Below are 22,202 nucleotides of genomic sequence, written 5' to 3'. Positions count from 1 at the left end.
TTTCGGATCTTTCCGTATTTTTTGGTGGGGGGGATATTTTGGAATTTTTTGCATATACGTAATGAGATATCTTGGAGATGGGACCCAAGTCTAAACAAAAAATTCATTTATGTTTTATATGTACTTTATTACACATAGCCTGAATTTAATTTTAAACAGTATTTTTAATAATTTTGTGTACACTGAGCCATCAGTGGCACTGCAGAGGGCCTGTGAGTAATGCTTATATGCGGGCTCAAAAGGTCCGGTTTTTGGATCAGTCTGGATATCAGATGTTCAGATAAGGGATACTCAACCTGTAGTAAAGATAAAAACACGACATAGGGCCTCTCATAAAATGTCGATTTAAAAATGAAATGTCAAATAGTCTTGCATTTCCATCTTGCCCAAAACAATGCAGTTTATACCTTTGTGCAGTGAAAATGGGCACAGCTGCTTAAGGTATGACTAAGGAAATATGGCAGGAACAAGGCAAAGAATGAGTAGGCAGTTTGTATTTCCATCTTCACACCTTCCCCCCCCCCCAAGCTGTTTTAAATGTTTCATTCGAAACATTTTCTTCATTTCAAAGTCATGTAAAACATCTTCTGATGAGCCCTAATTTTGGTGTCCCCCCCCCCATTAGCTTTTTGTAGCCTGAGACCTGGCAAATCACTTTCAACACTATGTTGAACCATAGTAAGTCTCTAGTGCATTTTCTCAGCAAATGCAATAGCAAAATTCAAGCTGCTTTTAATAAATCCAGTATTTCAGCTCTCTGATTAGGTAAATTTTTTGACATTGACAAAGCTGTACCCAAAATGGCACCTGAAGAAACAAAAGTGCAGTTTGTGTCCATATTCGTCTTAGAGCACAGCTGGAGTCTCTCAAACCCTAATTCCCATGGTGACATTGCACAACTTTGGCTGCAAAAGGTACTTAAATAAGAATAGACAACATAAGTCAAGAAGGTGCAATATATATCTATCAAATAGTACCTAAATCATAAAATATATGACAATTACATGTATTCTCAGACACAGTAATGAACAACCATACATAAACAGAGTAATGAACAACCATACAACATATCCCATAGAAGTCACACATGAAGCTGCCTTATACTGAATCAGACCCTTGGTCCATCAAAGTCAGTATTGTCTACTCAGACCGGCAGCGGCTCTCCAGGGTCTCAGGCAGGGGTCTTTCCCATCACCTACTTGCCTAGTCCCTTTAACTGGAGATGCCGGGGATTGAACCTGGGACCTTCTGCATGCCAAACAGATGCTCTACAAACAGCCCCTCCACAGTCTTTAGACTAACACATAGTATTTTCTTCTTTGGAAAGACGTTGTCTTCTGTCTAAGTTAGCTGCAAAGATAAGGAAAGAAACACAAGCTTCAAGACATATGGTCAACTGTACTTCTACTCACCTTTTCCTGTGATGCATTCGTTTCTCACATCTCCTGCAAGAGATAAAGAAAATAGTATGTGTTAGTCTAAAGACTTGCGTGGAATATGTTGTATGGTTGTTCATTACTGTGACTGAGAATACATGTAATTGTCATATATTTTATGATTTAGGTACTATATATATATATATTGCACCTTCTTATGCTGTCTATTCTTATTTAGGTTGCATTGTAGCATAAGGGTATTCCAGTTTTTCCTCCAGGCCAGATTGGCCAGGGATCCTGGAGGGTTTCCCGCCCATCGTCTGGGTATGGAGTAGGGGTCACTGGGAGTGTGTAGGGGGAGGTAGTTTTGAATTTCCTGCACTGTGCAGGGGGTTGGACTAGACTCTGGTGGTCCCTTGCAACACTATGATTCTATGATGAAGGGCAACTTCTTCCAAATGGACGAACCCTGCAAACCCAAATGTTTCCTAGGGTTTTCTGAAGTGAATAATAATAAGAGTTGGTTTTTATATGCCGACTTTCTCTACCACTTAAGGGAGACTCAAACTGGCTTACAATCACCTTCCCTTCCCCTCCTCACAATAGACACCCTGTGAGGTAGGTGGGGCTGAGAGAGCTCTAACAGAACTGTGACTAGCTAAAGGTCACCCAGCTGACTTCATGCATAGGAGTGGGGAAACAAATTCAGTTCACCGGATTAGCCTCCTCTGCTCATGTGGAGGAGTGGGGAATCAAACCCGGTTCTCCAGATCAGACTCCACCTCTCCAAACCACCGCTCTTAACCACTACACCATGCTGGCTCTCGGTGAGGTGGAGGAAAGCCAGGATTGGCTCTTTGCTTTGGGGTGAAGCAGCTGTGAGCCTGGAAACAGATAGGTGGGTACCATGGCACTCGCAGGAATCCTTTTGGGAAACACTGTTCTTGAGTGATGCACATATAGGCTTTGAGATGAATTCTGATTACATGTAGGTATAAATATCTGACTTCCCAATGGGAACCATCAAGAGCAAAGAGAGATCCGTTTACCTAGGATTGGCATTGCGGTAGTGCGCAAACACCTAGTTTGTTTAAATGAAATGAAGTCCTCAGGGCCAGAAGAATTGCATCCAAGGGCACTTAAAGAACTTGCAGAAGTAATTTCTGAGTCTCTTACCATTATTTTTGAGAATTTTTGGAGAACAGGAGAGGTGCCAAAAGACTGGAGATGGGCAAATGTTGTCCCCATCATCATGGACCCCATGGAGTAGGGGGTCACTGTGGGTGTGTGGGGGTGGGAGGTAGTTGTGAATTTCCTGCATTGTCAGGGGGTTGGACTAGATGACCCTGGTGGTGCCTTCCAACTCTATAATTCTATACCTGCCTTTGAAATAGTACCAGTATTTCCCCCATCCACGCTGAAGCGTTCGACATTAGTTGTTCCTTACTGCACACTGTGCTTTAAAAAAAACACCACTGGTAAAATATTCAGTAATCACCAGCAGTAACCTCGAGAGATCGCAGCGGTACTAAATTTAGCAGAAGAGAGCAGCAACTTTCTGTCCCTCGTGCCTTCCAAACATGAGCCGACCTGTCTTTTATTTTTAGCTGTTCTAAGGGAAACAAGATGAGACATTGTGGAACGCTCTGGCGCAGCAAGCAGTTTTCCCAGAATGCTCACAAAAATGTACTAGTCTCTTCCCCACCCCACCCCCCGCAAAGGCGAGCTAAAGGAAGTAAATTCTCATGACCTTTGAAGGGCAGAAAGGTCAAATAAAAACTCCCTGACTTCCTGTGTGTTCATTTCCCATAGTTTCCCCCCCACCCACCTTTTTAGTTTAGTGTTTTCTTCTGCCCATCTGATATGGCTGCCTTTCAGATTCTGGATAGGTGTTTTTATGAAGTGTTTTTTTAGCTCTTGTAGTTTAATCCTAAGAGTGCAGAGTGGTAAGCTGCTGTACTGCACGACCTATGAGCTGACAGCACTTTGCACACACAGGAACAGGTATGCCCTACCCTGGATAGCCCAGGCTAGCTTGATCTCGTCAGATGTCAGACGCTAAGCAGGGTCGGCCCAGGTCAGGATTTGGATGGGAGACCACCAAGAAAGTCTGGGGTTGCTACGTGGAGGCAGGCAGTGGCAAACCACCTCTGAAGGGCTCTTGCCCTGAAAACCCCATGAGGGGGTTACCATAAGTCGGCTGCGACTCGATGGCAAAAAAACAAAACACCAGGAATTATGTTGACTGTGTTCTGTTTTGCGGATTTTGTTACCAGGACCATTCTTCCTGCCGCAGTTGCCTTTGCACTTCTTTCTTTTTTAAAATATTTTTAATTGTTTTTAATATATGGGGGTACAGAAAAAAGAAAAAGGAATAACACATTGGGGAGGGAAGAGAAAACATTACAACATGTGTGCGCCCAAAAAGCTATTCATTATCATTGTTGTCCTACCCCCTCCTTCCCTAGTCCTCTAGGCTTTATATTAACTATGCGATATAAGAAGAAACATCAACTATGAAAGTCAAATATTTGGTGCAGTTTACTATTACTACTATGCTTGATTTGATTATCTTTTTTAAGCATTACCCATTTTATCCTTTACATATTTAGTTAGAGCCAGGATTAAGTATACTAACGGTAAAACCTCTGTTCTGATTAGACTGTCAGTAGCTGTTTAAGATCGTGTTTGTAGTAAAAACTTTTAGTATGAGACATTAAGAATCTCTGCCTGATACAAAACAAATTATTCAAGAGCTCCCATATTTATGGTATAATGGTTGCCATTTCTGCTTGTGATCGGCAGCCACCTTTGCCCTTCTTAAAGTAGTGTCTCTAGTAAGTGATTGCAGGAGGCATTTTTGCATGGAGACTGGAGGTGTGTGAGAACTATGAAGGCACCATTGTAAGCGCAAGAGGAAATTGCGATGTTATACCAGCCGAACCATCCAGCCCTTAGCAAGCATACACATGTTGTTTCGTCCCAGGTGGCAAAACTGTAACCGATCCGCTGTAATCCCACGAGAGAGCTTTTCCTTAACCACTACAAACTGCTTTTGAATATTGCTTGCTTAAAAACTTCCCTGCAAAAAACTCTTTCCTGGCACGTAGCCACTCACTACAATGCCAAGAAGACAGGCAATGACAGCAATACAGTCCAGGTGAAGCCATATTGTATATTCCACTGTGGGAATCAGCACCCCTAAGAACGCTGCCATGATCCCAGGCCTGAGGCTAGGGAGTGGAGCTGTGACCTGTAGGCCTCAAGACAGCCTTTTCTTCATGCCCAGGCCTCAGGCATGGCTGCCAATTTTCCTGGAGGCCTACATTTCCATAATAGAGAGCATGTGTGATGAGTAGGGTTGCCAACCTCTAGGTGGGGCCCGGGGGATCTCCTAGTGTTACAACGGATCTCCAGACTACAACGATCAGTTCCGCTAAAGAAAACGGCTTCTTTGGAGGGTGGACTGTATGGCATTGTACCATGTTGAGGTACATTGTACCCCCCCCTCCCCAAATCCTTTCTTCTCTAGGCACCACCCCCAAAATCTCCTGGTATTTCTTAACCCAGAGCAGGCGACCCTATATGACCCTTGTGCCTGATGTCCATCAGCCCGCTCTGCAAAGTTTGTTCCTTTCAGATGTGTGCTGCTTTTTTAAAGGAGGGGCCGTGGATCAGAGGTAGAGCATCTAGTTGGCATGCAGAAGGTCCCAGGTTCAAGCCCTGGCATCTCCAGTTCAAGGGACTAGGCAAGTAGGTGATGTGAAAGACCTCTACCTGAGACCCTGGAGAGCCCCTGCCGGTCCGAGTGGACAATACTGACTTTGATAGACCAAGGGTCTGATGATTCAGTATAAGGCAGCTTCATGTGTTCAAGGGCCTGGGCAAGAATCTAGAATCGGAGGGAGGGATTCTCAGGGTGGGTGAGCTGCATGAAACAACTCTCCTTTGCTTGTTGTTAGAAGCCGTTGCACCGGGGTTTGCCTGAAATCCCAGAGGCCACCCAAAGTTCAGAATGTTCTCCAACACTTGAGGGTCACCCCACGGGGAAGGCATCCAGATCCTGTTAAGAATCCCTCCTGTAGACTAACAGCTTAGAATGTAAGAAAGACCCTGCTGGATCAGACCAAGGCCCACCATGTCCAGCATTCTGTTCACACAGTGGCCAGCCAGGTGCCTTTAGGAAGCCCTCAAACGACTGTAGCAGCAGCAGCATCCTGCCTGTGTTCCACAGCACTTAATAATATATTCGGCATGCTCCTCTGATCCTGGAGAGAATAGTTTTGCATCATGACTAGTGTCCATTTTGACTAGTAGCCATGGATAGCCCTCTCCTCCATAAGAACATAAGGAAAGCCCTGCTCCATCATACCAAGGCCCATCAAGTCCAGCAGTCTGTTCACACAGTGGCCAACCAGGAGCCTCTAGGCAGCCCACAAACAAGATGACTGCAGCAGCACTGTCCCGCCTGTGTTCCACAGCACCAAATATAAAAGGCATGCTCCTCTGATCCTGGAGAGAACGGGTAAGTATCATGACTTGTCGTGTGAATGCCACAGAGAGCAGTTTAAAATGGCTTTGTTTTGCGTACGTTGGCCCTCGTTCTCTAATTAGCCGGGGTTCAGGAACAGGAGGCTGGTGGGAAGACGGCTCCTGAACTGGGAGGTGAGGAAAGCATTGCTCACCACCCGCTCAGTTCACGGAGGTCCCGGCTGGTTTAGGGAAGTGATGGACAGGGGCAAATCCGGGGAAAACAGACCTGGTCTGCCCCTTGCTGTTTCCTTGACAACAGCTTCAGCGACGTGTGGAAAAACCGGATGAAGAGCTCCTCTCGCGCGTACACCCCGGCCTCCCGGCCTTCATTCTGCTTCTCGCAGCAGATGGATCAAGGGCCGCAGAGAGATTTCGGTACTCTGCATGGGCAGCTCAAGTAGGAAAAGAGGGTTGTGGAGCCCCACCGTCGCCCATCGAACTTGAAAGGTCTTTGCAGCCATGTTTGTAATTAAACCAGAGCCACTGACAATTATCCTAGGCGAGTCTGAAGGCTGTGCCCACACTTTGCGCTGCAACAGAATGCGAGGGAAGGATATCTGCTTCATGCTGGAGCGCAACCACAGCTTTGGATCATGGTTTACAGTGACAGAGCGGAGACAAGAAGCAACGATTGGCGCAAGGGAATAAAAAATTAATTAATAAAGCGCCCCTGTGCAATTCGCACAAGCTTCCTCAGGGGGATATGGTGAATAAAAATAAGACTACAGTGTGCTGTAGTGGTTAAGAGCGGTGGTTTGGAGCGGTGGAGTCTGATCTGGAGAACCGGGTTTGATTCCCCACTCCTCCACATGAGCGGGCGGACGCTAATCTGGTGAACTGGATTTGTTTCCCCACTCCTCCACATGAAGCCAGCTGGGTGATCTTGGGTTAGTCACAGCTCTCTTAGAGCTCTCTCAGCCCCACCTACCTCACAGGGTGTCTGTTGTGGGGAGGGGAAGGGAAGGTGATTGTAAGCCAGTTTGATTCTCCCTTAAGTGGTAGAGAAAGTCGGCATATAAAAACCAACTCTTCTTCTTTTAATTACCTGAGGCTGTTTTTAGAGTATAAGCAAAGTGCAATATCAAGATACATCATGCATATAACTTAAAAGCACATTTGTTAAAGACACAGATTTTTTAAAAAAAATACCTAGGACTGTTATCAGAGCATAAGCAAAGTGGGGAGGGGCTGTGGCTCAGTGGTAGAGCATCTACTTGGCATGCAGAAGGTCCCAGGTTTAATCCCCAGCATCTCCAGTTAAAGGGACTAAGCAAGTAGGTGATGCGAAAGACCTCTACCTGAGACCCTGGAGAGCCGCTGCCAGTCTGAGTAGACAATACTGACTTTTATGGAGCAAGGGTCTGATTCAGTAGAAGTCAGCGTCAGGTGTACAAAGTCAAGATGTAGCTTTATGTGAAAACATTAACATACTACAGACAACACCGCATTCCAGTGGGATAGATCTAGTCAACCTCCAAGGAGCCTTTGTCCAGTCAAAGTGGCTCTTCTGCGGGACGAAGGCTCCTTAAGGCTTGAGACTTTGCTCAGCAGAAGGGTAGAGTAGGGGTAGGATCCTCCCCACCAGTGCCCTGTATCCAACCAGCTTTTCCACCGATGAAAGATGGAAGCAGGGGAGCCTTCTGACCAGTGAAAAGGCCATGCCAGGGATCATGGGACCCATGTGGACAAGAGCCCCGTGGGACAGCGGAGTACAGTGAGGAGAGGACTCGGAAGAGATTGAGCAGCAAAGCTGATAGGATCTGGCCCAGCATATCTGGAGCAATTCTTTTTTGCAAAACCAAACATTTCTGTGTCACACTTCCTTTCATCTACCCATGCTGGGGTCTGTTACCAGTAAAAGGCACAACAATGTGTTGTAGGGTTTGATTCCCCACTCCTCCACATGAGTGGCGGAGACTTATCTGTTGAACCGGGTTGGCTTCCCTACTCCTACACATGAAGCCAGCTGGGTGACCTTGGGCTAGTCACAACTCTCTTAGAGCTCTCTCAGCCCCACCTACTTCACAGGGTGTCTGTTGTGGGGAGGAGAAGGGAAGGTGGATTGTAAGCCGGTTTGATTCTTCCTTAAGTGGGAGAGAAAGTCGTCATATAAAAATCACTTCCTCTTCTTCTTCTTCTTCCCCCTCCTCTTCCTCTTCTTCTACCTCCTCTTCTCCTCCTCCTCTTCGTCCTCCTACTTGTCTTCGTCCTCTTTTTCCTCCTCCTCTTCTAGAATAAAAGAGCAAGAGTCCAGTAGCACCTTAAAGACTTAAAGATTGGTATCTGAAGAAGTGAGCTGTGGCTCACGAAAGCTCATACCCTGCCAGAAAATATTTTTGTTAGTCTTTAAGTTGCTACTGGACTCTTGCTCTTTTCTACTACTGCAGACAGACTAACACGGCTACCCACTGTGAATTCTTCTAGAACTGTGTTGGCGAACCTATGGCACGCGTGCCGCAGCCAGCATGCCGAGCCCTCTCTGTGGGCACATGCGGACCCATCGCATCTGCCTAGGGCTGTGCCGTGTTGCCGTGGTGAGGGCGCTGAGGGCGGTGCTTCTTCTCCCCAAGCCCATGCTCCCCAAGCCTGCTCTGGCCCCTCTCTCTCTCTCAGCTGAGCTGCGGCTGCAGCTCAGCTGTTTGTCGGGCCCCGCCCGTCTTCAGTTTGGACCCGGAGGCTGTGGCCGAGCACCTTGCCACGCCCCCCTCAGCTGAGCTGCGGGGGGCCCCGCTTCAGTTTGGACCCTGAGGCTGTGGCCGAGCACCTTGCCACGCCCTCCCTCAGCTGAGCTGCGGGGGCCCCGCCCGTCTTCAGTTTGTCTGGGGCCCCGCCCATCTAAAAAAGCATTTAGAAAATTCTACAACATGGAGCTAATAGAATTTCAAGAAAGCTCTATCTGGAAAAATAAATTCTATGACCTGCGTGAAACACTTGAGAAGATAGAAGGGATGCCAAAGGACAGCACAGTTAGTTCTGAAAATGAAATCCTTAAAGTGTGGAATTCTCTGCCAAATAATTTTAAGTCAATGAAAGCACTTGGGATTGCTTTCCTGACTTTGTTTGGATCATCTTATGCTTGTGAGCAGCTGTTTTCAGCTTTGAATTATATAAAATCTGACACCAGAAACAGGCTAACAGATGACCTGAGTGCTGCATGTGTTGCTCTCAAACTTTCAATGTATGAGCCAAGGGTTGACAAATTATCAGCATGCACACAACAGCAAAAATCACATTAATTGTTCAAAAAAATTGACGATGTCCTCAAAGATGTCACAAAAATGGTGAATTACATCATGGCTCGTGCTCTGAATTGTCGACAGTTTCAAGCACTTCTTGAGGAGGTTCAGGCAGAGTATAATTGTTTACTTATGTACAATAATGTCCGGTGGCTGAGCAGAGGACGAGTCCTGGAGAGATGCATGCCAAATGCAAACTTTTACCGTTCAATAAAAAGTTGTTTGTATCATTGAAAGCTCTGTTATTGTGTTTGTCTTTTAACGCAAAATATGTGAACGTATGAGTTGTTTTTTCTAAACTAAAACCTCAGTATTCAGGTTAAATTGCCGTATTGGCACTTGATGATAAATAAGTGGGTTTTGGGTTGCAGTTTGGGCACTCAGTCTCTAGAAGTTTCGTCATCACCGTTCTAGAATGTAATCCTTCTTGATAAAGTGACATCATCTTGTTTTTCCTTAAATGTCTCCCTGTCTGTGAGACAGTGCTTGCACAGGGGACCTTTACCTTTACCTTACCTGTGAGACAGCCAAGCAACTGATACGGTACATGAGGCTGAATTGGGTTATTTTGTTTGTTTCTGTTAACCTTTGATTTCATTGTACTTCAGACTGGCAGCAATCTGCAATTTAGAGGGTTGGCTAAAGAAAATGCCCACATGGCCCGGCATGGCAAATTCTTGGACTCCAGCCACAGCTGTTGACAAGTAAAGTTCTGTTTCTGGAAACAAAGAGCATTTCCCCCCCTGGATTTTTACCAATTGCTTTTTCCGGCTAGTACTACATGCGTGTTAGGCCCTGTTTCTCTGAAAGCATAATGAATTTATATTTTGTATTTCCTGCTGTGTGTTCTATGGTTGTTTCCCTTCTGGACTAATAAAAAAATTAGACCCGACAAAACCAATCTTCTGATCGATTATTCTTCCCTTACACTAGTGGCGTTTAGGATTGTTTTACTGGATGATTTGAGAAGCCGGTTGGTTTGAGTAAAGGAAACTGTGACTGAGTTGTTCTTGCCAGGGTGCTAAACAAGCCTTAAAGCTTTAAAAGTGATTTTTCCTTTTACATATTTTCTGCTCGTATGCAAGATATTATTTCACTAGAAGGCTGCTGAATATCTGAGAAAATGGCCTTTATCCAACCACACAGTTCCTCCAAAGGAAGGCCTTTCAGTTAGCAGACGCGCCGGTGGCAATTTCCACTGGTTTCTCCCCTACCTCTACTGGTTCATCATTCCCCCTACGTTAGGGGTCCCCAGCCTTTTTGAGTCCTATGAGGAAAGGTTGAAGGAGCTGGGGATGTTTAGCCTGAAGAGGAGAAGACTGAGTGGTGATATGATAATAGGGTTGCCAACCTCCAGGTAATCAACAAATAGAACACCTCTGTACTCATACCAAGGTTAGGAAATTAGTACAGGAAACAGCTGATACAGTGTCAACAGGTTCCCAGCTGGGATACAGATAGTTACCTGTTGACTCTGTAGTAGATGCTGTGAAAAGCTGGCTGAACAATTGCTGAATAACTGCTAGGATTAAATGATTTAATATCCCAAATTGGGAATATTGGAGAGTTATATATGCAGTTATACTAAGTATCCCTATGGGGACTTTATGGAAAATTGTGAAAATATGCATAAGTTGAATTTGGAACAAGTGTATGCACTGCTGTTGATATAAGTGGGACTGAGGAAGACTGTGAAACGATCGTATCCCTTTTTACTCTTCAGTTTGAAGATACCATTTTTGGACAGATTGATATTGGATACCATTTATATGGACTTCTTCATAAATATTGTCCATACTTTATTTCATAGGCACTGTATATATCTTTCACTTGTTGCTTGTAGTTAGTCAATACAATTTTGTTATGCTATGGTTATGTCAGCTGTTTCCTGTACTAATTTCCTAACTTCCAGGTAATAGCAGAAGATCTCCTGCTATTACAACTGATCTCCAGCCGATAGAGATCAGTTCATCTGGAGAAAATGGCCGCTTTCGCCATTGGACTCTATGGCATTTAAGTCCCTCCCCTCCCAAACCCCGCCCTCCTTAGGCTCTGCCCCAAAAATATCCTGCCGATAGCGAAGAGGGACCTGGCAACCCTATATGATAACCATCTTCAAGTACTTGAAGGGCTGTCACATAGAGGAGGGTGCCGAGTTGTTTTCTGTTGCCCCGGAAGGTCGGAACGGAACCAATGGGTTGAAATTAAACCAAAAGAGTTTCCGTCAAGACGTTAGGAAGAATTTTCTAACAGTTAGAGCGGTTCCTCACTTCGACCCCTAATGTTGGGCGATTACAATTAGATTAAATCATAATTTGGTCAATTTTAGTCTATTGTAAATTATTTAGAAATTTTAATTAGGAATATTTTGGGCTGAACTGCTATATTTTTTTTACCATTTGTATAAATGACACATGTGTTTTACTGGCTTATGCTGTATTAATAATAAATCTGATCTGATCTATGCAGAGTCTGTTTTGGAAAACAGTTACAATTTTTTTTTCAATGTAGTAAGCCTATTTTGGGGGGCGGGGGGAAGGTATGGTTACATAGAAGAAATATGCATCAAGAACAAGAAATTCCAGTAGCTACTGTTAAGAAAATATGAATGAGAAAATTATAAAGGAAGAACTGAATGGCATTGAAAATTCAACCACAAATAAAAAAGCTGGAAGCCTAATGATTAACATATGTTATGGCTGCTAGCAAGACATTTTGAATTATCTTCTTCAGATAAATAAATATTATTCTTTTCTTCAAGTAGGAAATGCACTTCTTTCTTTCTTGCATGAAGCCACCGATCAAATGAAGTGCTGAAGATCCCAGATTCTCTGTAACAGGCTTACTCCGTGCCAGGTCACAGCTGTCAAAACAGGTTACAAAATAAAACATAACACAAACTTAAAAACGCAAAGCGCTAATTAAAACCCGGCATTAAAAACCCAGCCAGAGCATCAAAACAAACCACGGAACCGCTTAAAATCAATGTAACAGTTTTCAGGCGCAGAGCACATCATAAGAATGGTATTAAGGGATAATTAATTAAAAGCCGGCGTGATGTAGTGTTTAAGGTGTCTGACTAGTATCCGGGAGACCCAGGTTCGAATCCCCATTCTGCCATGGAAACGTGCTAGGTGACCTTGGGCCAGTCACACGCTCTCAGCCTTGATCCTGACAAATATTTGGATAGGAGACCTTCCAGGGAATACTAGGGACGTGATGCGGAGGCAAGCAGTGGCGAACCATCTCCGAACGTCTCTTGCCTTGAAAGCCCTACCGGGTCGCCCACAAGCCAGCTGAAACATTTTAGGGTGGTTCAGTTTACCACCCAGATGGCAGCATTCGGCGATGTGCCTGCTTTAGAACAACAATGGAAGGCGGGGTGTGTCTTTGGTGTATCTGGGGAGGGGAGAAAAGATGGGGTGGCTCCAACCACCCTCCTAGGAGCCTTCCTCCAATTCAAGTGGCTCGAACAGCCACCTAAGTTGAAGAAAGGCTTCTTATGCTGGAGGAAGGCTTCTCAGTGGAATGGGGTGGGGGGGATAGGAGCATGCCTAATATATTGGGTGCTGTGGAACACAGGCAGGAGAATGCTGCTGCAGTCGTCTTGTTGGTGGGCTTCCTAGAGACACCTTGTTGGCCACTGTGTGAACAGACTGCTGGACTTGATGGGCCTTGGTCTGATCCAGCATGGCTGTTTTTATGAATACTAGTCATGATGCATACCTATTCTCTCCAGGACCAGAGGGGCATGCCTGTTATATTAGGTGTTATGGAGCACAGTCAGGATAATGCTGCTGCTGTTGTCTTGTTTGTGGGCTTCCTAGAGGCACCTGGTTGGCCACTGTCATCAGACTGCCGGACTTGATGGGCCTTGGTTAGATCTAGCATGGCTTTCCTTGTGTTCTTATGATATGAGTAGGATCTATCCTGATACCCCAATGTAGAAAATGTCCTAAAATTGCCACGTCAGCCTCCCTCCAGCTCCGTAGGTCAGCACAATAAGTCTGATGGCATATATTATTGATATGGCAAACAAGGGTTCGTGGGGGGAGAGAGAGACCTGAGATCAATATTTCAAGAAAACAGTTTATTTGCAGCTGCTGACTCAGAGGCCCTAATGGGCAGAAATCTCTGAGCCCCGATCATACTGAGGAAGGGATATTTATCCAAATTCAAGATATGACAACCCATCAACATTCAGGGTAGGCTGATAGCACTCCAGACATAGAGGTGGCGCAGTACAGTTCAGTTCTATCCAGTTTCTCCTATCAATGTTTATAGTTCACTCTGACTCTCCATGACTCTTAACCCACTTCCTTAGCACACAGACATACAGGGATATTCTGCCCAGCAACAAGCTATTCCCTGGCTGTCCTAATACATTTTACAGAAAGGAAAAGAGATTATTACAAATTGCTAAATCAGTGGATCTTCCATAGTCAGGGGAAGTCTACCTGCTGTCACATTATTATCATTATTATTATACTTCTGCTTTGCCTTTCCCAACCAAGGTGAAGCTCAAGGCGGAGATCACATTACACTTTTCCCGATTCTAAGATGTGTGTGTGTACTTCAAGGGGGCATTTATTCCTTCACTATCAGCCAACTGTCTGCACTTTCCTGGCAGGATGATTTTGTGCTGTATTTTAACAGCTGAAATTAAATCCACTCCAGATTTCCAAAACGGTCAGTGTTGTATGTATGACGGCCAATGTATTAAGTAATAGTAGAGTTGTGTGTGACCTGGATGGCCCAGGCTAGCCTGATCTCGTCAGATCTCAGAAGCTAAGCAGGGTCGGCCCTGGTTAGTATTTGGATGGGAGACCACCAAGGAATACCAGGGTTGCTGTGCAGAGGAAGGCACTGGCAAACCACCTCTGTTAGTCTCTTGCCATGAAAACCCCAAAAGGGGTCACCATAAGTCGGCTGTGACTTGACGGCACTTCATTCACACACGCACACACACACACACACACACACACAGAGTTGTGTACACTAACCTTTGATTATCAAGTAGTGCGAGTTACACTTTTTCTTTTTGCTGTTACAGTCAATAGCATCAGCTGATATGGATTCCAACCAGTTGGAAGCTTTTTTGACTGCTCAGACCAAGAAACCAGGCGGCATCACGAGCGAGCAAGCTGCAGTCATCGCAAAATTTTGGAAGAACCACAGAATGAAAATTCGAGACAGCCTGATAAATCAAAGCAGGTGGGAAAACACCTTGAAGAACCTAAATTGGAGAGTGGATGTAAAATCACAGTCAAGACACACGGACCAGTTAAGCAGTCCTGTGGCAATAGTCAAAATGGAACTTGGGAAGAATGGACAGGTAAGCAGTTTTTATTTTGTTGTATTAGAGTGAAAATCCAAAAGATGGGGTTTGTCTAATCCAGGGTTGCCCAACCTTTTCGAGCCTGTGGGCACATCTGGAACTCTGACACAGAGCGCTGGGCACAACCACAAAATGGCTGCCACAGGAGGTGGAGCAGTCTCAAAATGGCTGCTGCAGGAGGCGGAGCCAACCACTGAATGTCAGGGAGCAAGGTCACATGTAACTAATAGTTCCACTTCAACACAGAGCCTGTGTGGTTCAGTGGTTAAGAGAGGTGGAGAACCAGGTTCATTTCCCCACTCCTCCACATGAACCCTGCTGGGTGACCTTGGGCCAGTCATAGTTCTCTCAAAACTCTCAGCCCATGCAGAGGCAAGCAGTAGCAAACCACCTTTGAACGTCTCTTGCCTTGAAAACCCTACTGGGTTGCCACAAGTCAACTGACTCTACGGCACACACACACACATCTGTTCAACATTTCAGACAGAATCTCTGTTTAATGTGTGTAAAGCGCCGTCAAGTCACAACTGACTTATGGCGACCCCTTATGGGGTTTTCAAGGCAAGAGACTAACAGAGGTGGTTTGCCAGTGCCTTCCTCTGCACAGCAACCCTGGACTTCCTTGGTGGTCTCCCATCCAAATACTAACCAGGGCTGACCCTGCTTAGCTTCTGAGATCTGACGAGATCAGGCTAGCCTGGGCCATCCAGGTCTAATAGGATGTCTTTTAATCTGCACAGCCAGTCCTACCCACTTTCTAGAAGAAGAAGAGGAGGAGTAGGAGTTGGTTTTTATATGCCAACTTTCTCTACCACTTAAGGAAGAATCAAACCAGCTTACAATCACCTTCCCTTCCCCTCCCCACAACAGACACCCTGTGAGGTAGGTGAGGCTGAGAGAGCTCGAAGAGAGCTGTGACTTGCCCAAGGTCACCCAGCTGGCTTCATGTGTAGAAGTGGGGAAACAAATCCAGTTCACCAGATTAGCCTCCACCGCTCATTTGGAGGAGTGGGGAATCAAACCCGATTCTGCAGATCAGAGTCCACCACTCTTAACCACTACACCACGCTGGCTCTTAAAGAGCATCCACAGGATATCTACTCATACTCCAGTAGTCTTTTCTCTGTTTGGTCTCTTTTCAGGCTTAAAAAAATTGTAATAGCAGTACTGCTGCAGTGTTATAATGATGTTTAGCAGCAATGTACTTGTTCCTCTGAACTGCTAGTTTTCATTTTTTTAAAGTAAGTCTCTATCCCTTTTTGTTGCAGAGGGATGCACCTTTCCCCTTATATTTCCACAATGAAATAAATCTAAAAGCAGATGCTGCCGCAACATATATCTGTGCAGTGCTGCTGTTTAACATTTATGCAACTACTGCAATGTAACAGTATCCTCCCAGGAGCTCAGAACAACATTTCAGTCTTGCAGCAATGCTGTGATAGAGACTGAACTACCAAAAAAGTGAACCGCACAGTGCGCTTCAGAGATAAGTGAAGATTTAAATCTGTCACATTATCTTTTTGTCCCATCCTGCTCTTCCCTCCTCCATTTGGGTTTGTGCATGTGAATCTGCCGTTCTAATGGCATTCAGATCTAGAATTAAAAAGCTACTTCACACATGATGTTCTTTATTACACATGGACACTTTCTATGTTGGACGAGACGATATCCTGAGAATCCCATGAATCTGTTTTGTGGCGGTTACGTATATTTCGACTTTTTTATTTTCATGTGAGGCCGTGCACGTGGGTTTTTTTTCCCTCTTTCTCTGGTGAGCTCTCAGAAAACCAAACAGTACAAACTTCAAGGGAAAAGAGTATGTGGTAAAACAGCAAGGTTTGCACAGAATGGGGGCTTAGCTAGTAAGGGGAAGCACTAAGAATATCATTGTAATACTTGAGGAAATATTTAACACACAAGTGGGAGAGTAAAAAAGCATTTAGAATCATAGAGTTGGAAGGGGCCATACAGGCCATGTAGTCCAAACCCCTGCTTAATGCAGGATCAGCCTAGAGCAGTGGTTCCCAAACCTTTCGGACCACCGCCCCCCTGGTTCCACAAACTCAACCCCAGTGCCCCCTACCCTATCCAGCAACACATTTGAAGGGGCCTACCTCTAGTGCCCCCTGCTGCCCCCTTGCCTCTTAGTGCCCCCCTAGGTAATCCCACCCCCCCAGGGGTTGGTACTGCCCACTTTGGGAACCACTGGCCTAGAGCATCACTGACAAGGGCTTATCCAACCTCTGCAGAAAGACTGCCAGTGAGGGGGAGCTCACCCACCTCCCTAGTTAGCTGATCACCCACCTCCCTAGTTAGCTGATTCCACTGTCGAACAACTCTTACTGTAGAATTTTTCCCCCCTAATATCCGGCCGGTACCTTTCCGCCCGCAATGTAAACCCATTATTGCAAGTCCTATCCTCTGCTGCCAACAGGAACAGCTCCCTGCCCTCCTCTAAGTGACAGCCCTTCAGATATTTAAAGTGAGCAATCCTGTCCCCCCTCAGCCTCCTCTTCTCCAGACTGAACATTCCCACCTCCCTCAGCCTTTCCTCGTAGGGCTTGGTCTCCAGGCCCCTGATCATCCTCGTCGCTCTCCTCTGCACCCGCTCCATTCTGTTCCACATCCTTTTTGAAGTGAGGCCTCCAGAACTACACACAAAATTTCCCCACTGCCTCCAACTTCAGTCCTCCCTAAATCCACTTTTTTTTTACTTTACAGAAATTTTACTTTTGTATAGAGAATAGATCCATTTAAAGCCTACTCAGATGACTAGCCACAGCAATTGATTGAAAGTATGCAATTTTCCCCAAGTAGAAGTTGATAGAAGCTGGTCACCTTAGTGACCGGGACAAATGTAATCACTTGAGCTTTGTTCACCTTGAAAAATATATGTATTAGAGGGAACAGTTATGTAACTGGATAAAAATGAAACGGGGATGGGGGGGAGGAATGGAAGGTCAAGGTTCACATAGCTCGGGGAGCAGTGGAACAAATCTGATTTATTACACCGAACAGAGTTTGAGCACCGTGCGTGGAACCAGCAGTTATTTTTCACTCTATCCTTTCAGTAGCCAAAATATTCTCAAACTGTCCAAAAGAACAATGTGAAAAATTACAGCAGTCCATGGTGGGAAGTAGGATCACCTTTAATATTTCCTATGTCTGGTCCCATAGGAGCCCCATGGCACAGAGTGGTAAGCTGCTGTACTGCAGTCCAAAGCTCTGCTCACGACCCGAGTTTGATCCCGACGGAAGTCGGTTTCGGGTAGCCGGCTCAAGGTTGACTCAGCCTTCCATCCTTCCGAGGTCGGTGAAATGAAGGCCCAGCTTGCTGGGGATAAAGGGTAGATGACTGTGGAAGGCAATGGCAAACATAGTCTGCCTAGTAAATGTCAGGATGTGACATCACCCCATGGGTCAGTAATGACTCGGTGCTTGCACAGGGGACTACTTTTACCTTTTACCTTTATGTCTGGTCCCGTATCCTGGCATTTTTCTCCTAGCTGGTCACTTCCAGACAAGAGAAAAGTGTCTGGGGCAGGGGTCCCCAACATGGTGCCTGTGGGTACCATGGCACCCACCAAAACCTTTTCTGGCACCCACCAAATATTTTTAGGAAGTCGGTGGGGCCAGGTAGGGCTTTTACCCAGAATTGCTTCTGATTGACTACTGGAGGTTTGACTGGCTGTGCAGATATTTAAAAACTCTGGTTTGGCAGCAGGTGCCACCACAGCACAAGGACCTGCACTATTGGTTCTTGTAGGTTATCCGGGCTGTGTAACCGTGGTCTTGGTATTTTCTTTCCACGGTTACACAACCCGGATAACCTACAAGAACCAATGAACTCTGACCGTGAAAGCCTTCGACAATATTTTGACCTGCACTATGTTACGGAAGTTAAGCTGTGGGAATCATTTTGTGGCTTGCTCCGCCTCCTGTGCTTTGGCCACTGGACCACTTTGGCCATTGGATTCTATGGCAATGAAGTCCCTGCCCTCTCCAAACCCCACCCTCCACAGGCTCCACCCCAAAATCTCCAGGTATTTCCCAACCTGGCGCTGGCAATCCTATGATAGCTAGTGATCTCCCACTATTACAACTGATCTCCAGGCAACAGCAGTCAGTTCCCCTGGAGAAAATGGCTGCTTTGGAAGGTGGACTCTATGGCTCTATACCCCACTGAAGTGCCTCCTTTCCCCAAACCCCGTCCTCCTCAGGCTCCACCCCCAAAATCTCCAGCTATTTCCCAACCTGGTGCTGGCAACCCTAGCTGTAGACCAGGGAGAGCTGAATAGCTGTGGAGAGAGCTAGGCAACAGCCAGTCTCAAGGCAGTCCACGGAAGGAGCCGCTACATCGAAACCTCTGGGAAAGAAAAAATCCCCCCTCTCAGAATGCTGGCAGAAAAGGCCTCAGAAGGCTGGAAGTCCAGGTGAATTCAGAATAAGAACAAAGACAGTTCTCCCATACTCAGATCTGCATTTTTCTATTGTTCTTATCAAGTTGGTGTTAAATATTAAAGAATACCAGTGGTTTGGTTTTGAGGAGAAACAAGTTGTTCTTTTACTTGGGAAGCAAGCACCTAAGGCCTAACTACGCTACCCGACCCTGAGTAACCTGGGAATCCTTTCTTCTCCCTGCTGTCTGGCTGGTTCTTCTCTAACCAGGCTAAGGGACCGATACGACACCTCTGTTTCCCCCCCTTTCTTCTCTAATTGGTTAGCTTTACAAACCCTGAATTTGCATGATTGTTCAGCTTTCTAATACATATAAAAACCTTAAATTTGTTCTAATACGTATACTTTTCTGTTTACAATTATATACACAAATACATCCATGGGTTTCTCTCCCCCCCCCCCCGATTTATTTACAAGGATCTCTGAACTCACCTGTGTGGAAAAGAAACCTGCCTCTGAGTGACTCTCTGCTTCTCTTAGTGTGCTTGCAAAGAGAGCCCGGAGTCATGGCTAGCCCCTTGGTGCACCTAGCAACAGGTCTTTCCAAAATGTAGCAGAAGAATGCAGCTCTATAGGGGCTTCTGACCCAACGGGTGGGGCTCTGTGACCTACAGGCTGAAGACCTTTGTCCTAGAATAAACAGCCACTCCAGTTGCTTCTTCTCCTCGCTGTTTCTTAATTTCTTAGTCAGTCCTAATTTCTTCCCACCATGTCAGCTTCTCAGTTCTTCTCATCTCCATCCTCTTTACCCTCCTGTAATTCCCCATCCCTTCCACCTTTTATCCTTTTTCAAACATCTCAGCAGGTTGGGGAAGGCTGGTTGCTCGGTATTTCTAATGTAGTTCTTCCAAAGTTTGCCTTTGAATAGGGTGAATGGATCCTGACTTGACAGTGGTTTGGTTGCTTCACCACAAGCAGATCGAGATGTATTTATCTATATCTGTATCTATATCGTCCTGCCTGCCTGCCCGTCCGTCCACATCCATCCGTCTGTCTGTCTGTCTGTCTTTGCCATGGGCTCAATTGTCATTCAAGTCAACCCCCTTTAAGACTGGCTGGTGATTGTTGTATGAGCAACTTGTGGAGTCAGTCAAAGATCAACAGTGTGAGGGATGAATGATTGGTGTTGAGATTCCATTTAGCTATCAATTAGGAAAAAGGAGAGTCCCTTTCAAGAGAGTGAAAAAAAAACCCTGTGAGGAAATATTTGAATTAAACAGACATAGTCTTCTTTGCTGTGCGCTTTTTGCTTCTTTCTTTATTTTCTTTATTTTTTTCAAGTACATTTGTCTCAGAAGATTCCTACCAAGCTGACTTCTCTGTCATGTTAGATTTGATAGAAGCTGCAGTAGCTTGACAAATCTGGCCTTAAGTAAAATAATAAAGCTAGACAGATCATCATTGCAATACATCATGTTCATATCCAGTAACCCCTGAAAATGCTCTTACGCAGCTCAAACCAGAAATATTGAGCTGTGTTTTAATTTTTAAATTGGTTGTCTCTTATTGGAATAGCAGGGATGGGAGGAACTACAAAATACATTCAAATGAATTAGGCCAGCGGTCACTTGCTTATGAAGTGCCTCGACTGTTCGTGGGCTTGGCCTGAAAAATTCGAAGCTACCTTATTCCAAGTTAAAACATTGGTCAACCCCCTGACTACTTTGGGGCTTTGTTTTGATTGCACGTGCATCTCCCTGCGCATTTCCCCTGCATTTTCTGGATACTGGCTAAACACATCCAGAAAACACAGGGGAAATGCGTGGAAACACATTGGGAGAGCGAGGCGACCTCTGGAGGTCAGAAAATGCATGCATAATCAAAACAGAGCCCTGAAAGTAGTCGTGGGGGTGATCTCAAGGGAAACAGCCGCGCATAAAAGGCCTTTGGCAGCATCTCATCAAAAAGAGGTGTTCCCTGAAGAGAAAATAGTTGCTCCTTTAAGAAGCTTAAGTGCTTAAATAGGGCTTAGCGTTTCATTCAAGGTTGAATTCTTCTACATCTTCCAGTGCTACTTGGAAATCTGTAACCGTGAACCAAGTATGTTCTGGTACTTAAGAGAAACACTTGGAATTGTGTTATTTTTATTATTGGAGTCCTGCTACTCTTAAACAGTATTTCCTGTTCCTGTAAATGCCACATACTCTCCGGTACTACCATTCTTCCCCCCATCCCCCACGCCAGCCTTTTAAAGGCCCTGGCTGTTCATTTTGGTTCTAGAGACATTTGATCAACTTCTGGCTTCTTCATTTTCAGTTAGATGCTTCTGTTTTTTGTTGCTGCTTCCCAAAAGACTGAGGGTGCAACCTGACCCCAGCACCACTTTCTTTTTGCAGACAAGCTCAACACAGAAAGCTTTCAAAAGGCCTTAACGGTCATATGTCCGAAACATCTTTTTTGTTCTTCTCCCTCCCCATTTTGGGCCCCTGAATTCATGGCCCTGACTCACCTGATCTTGTCAGATCTCGGAAGCTAAGCAGGGCCAGCCCTGATTAGGACTTGGATGGGGGACCTCCAAGGAAGTATAGGGTTTATTACAGAGAGGCAGGCAATGTCAACCACCTCTGCTCATCTCTACCTTACCCTAGATACATCAGGCTAGCCTGATCCCATCAGATCTCAAGCTAAGCAGGGTCAGCCTTGATTAGTACTGGGATGGGAGACCACCAAGGAAATCCAGGGTTGCTACGCAGAGGCAGGCAATGGCAAACCACCTCTGCCCTGACGTAGGTGGCCCAAGATCATTAGATCTTGGAAGCTAATCAGGGTCGGCCCTATTTAGTACTTGGATGGGAGACCACCAAGAAAGTCCTGGATAGTCAAGGCTAGCTTGGTGTCATTAAATCTTGGAAGCTAAGCAGGGTCAGCCCTGATTAGTACTTGGCTGGGAGACCACCAAGGAAGTCCATGGTTGCTTCGCAGAGGCAGGCAATGGCAAACCATCTCTGCCCTGACGTGGGTGACCCAGGCCAGCCGATGGCCCAGGCTAACCCCGGAATTCTTGGTCACATGCCATGTGGGGAGGGGGGTTAGGCAGGAAGAGTGAGACATGCATTTGGGCACCAATTTCACTTTTGGTTGGAGCTTGTGACATATGAATACAGCTCTGTGGAGTTGAGTGCATGCTGTATCCTTATTAAAGGATCCTTATAAAATCCATTGTCCTAATATTCCTGAAAAGATCAAGAATAAAAAGAATTTTTTTATTATTGTTCATCCTTCCTGTACTGGAATGAGTATTTGTTTTTCTTTCTGGTAGTT

The 22,202-nt window shown here is 45.5% G+C and overlaps 1 protein-coding gene across 1 annotated transcript in view; it reads left to right on the top strand.

Moving 5' to 3' along the window:
* The window catches only part of COMMD1 (copper metabolism domain containing 1), a 90,195-nt gene that overhangs the window by 13,009 nt on the left and 54,984 nt on the right, over nt 1-22,202 (top strand). The window contains exon 2 of the mRNA XM_056856437.1: nt 14,199-14,480. Coding sequence (XP_056712415.1) covers nt 14,199-14,480 — 282 coding nt within the window. The remainder of the gene's footprint in view (nt 1-14,198; nt 14,481-22,202) is intronic.

The sequence above is a fragment of the Euleptes europaea genome, chromosome 10 (genome assembly GCF_029931775.1).
Source record: "Euleptes europaea isolate rEulEur1 chromosome 10, rEulEur1.hap1, whole genome shotgun sequence".
NCBI lineage: Eukaryota > Metazoa > Chordata > Lepidosauria > Squamata > Sphaerodactylidae > Euleptes > Euleptes europaea.
The sequence above is the reverse complement of the archived record's forward strand: the minus strand, read 5'-3'. Positions and strand labels throughout refer to the sequence as shown.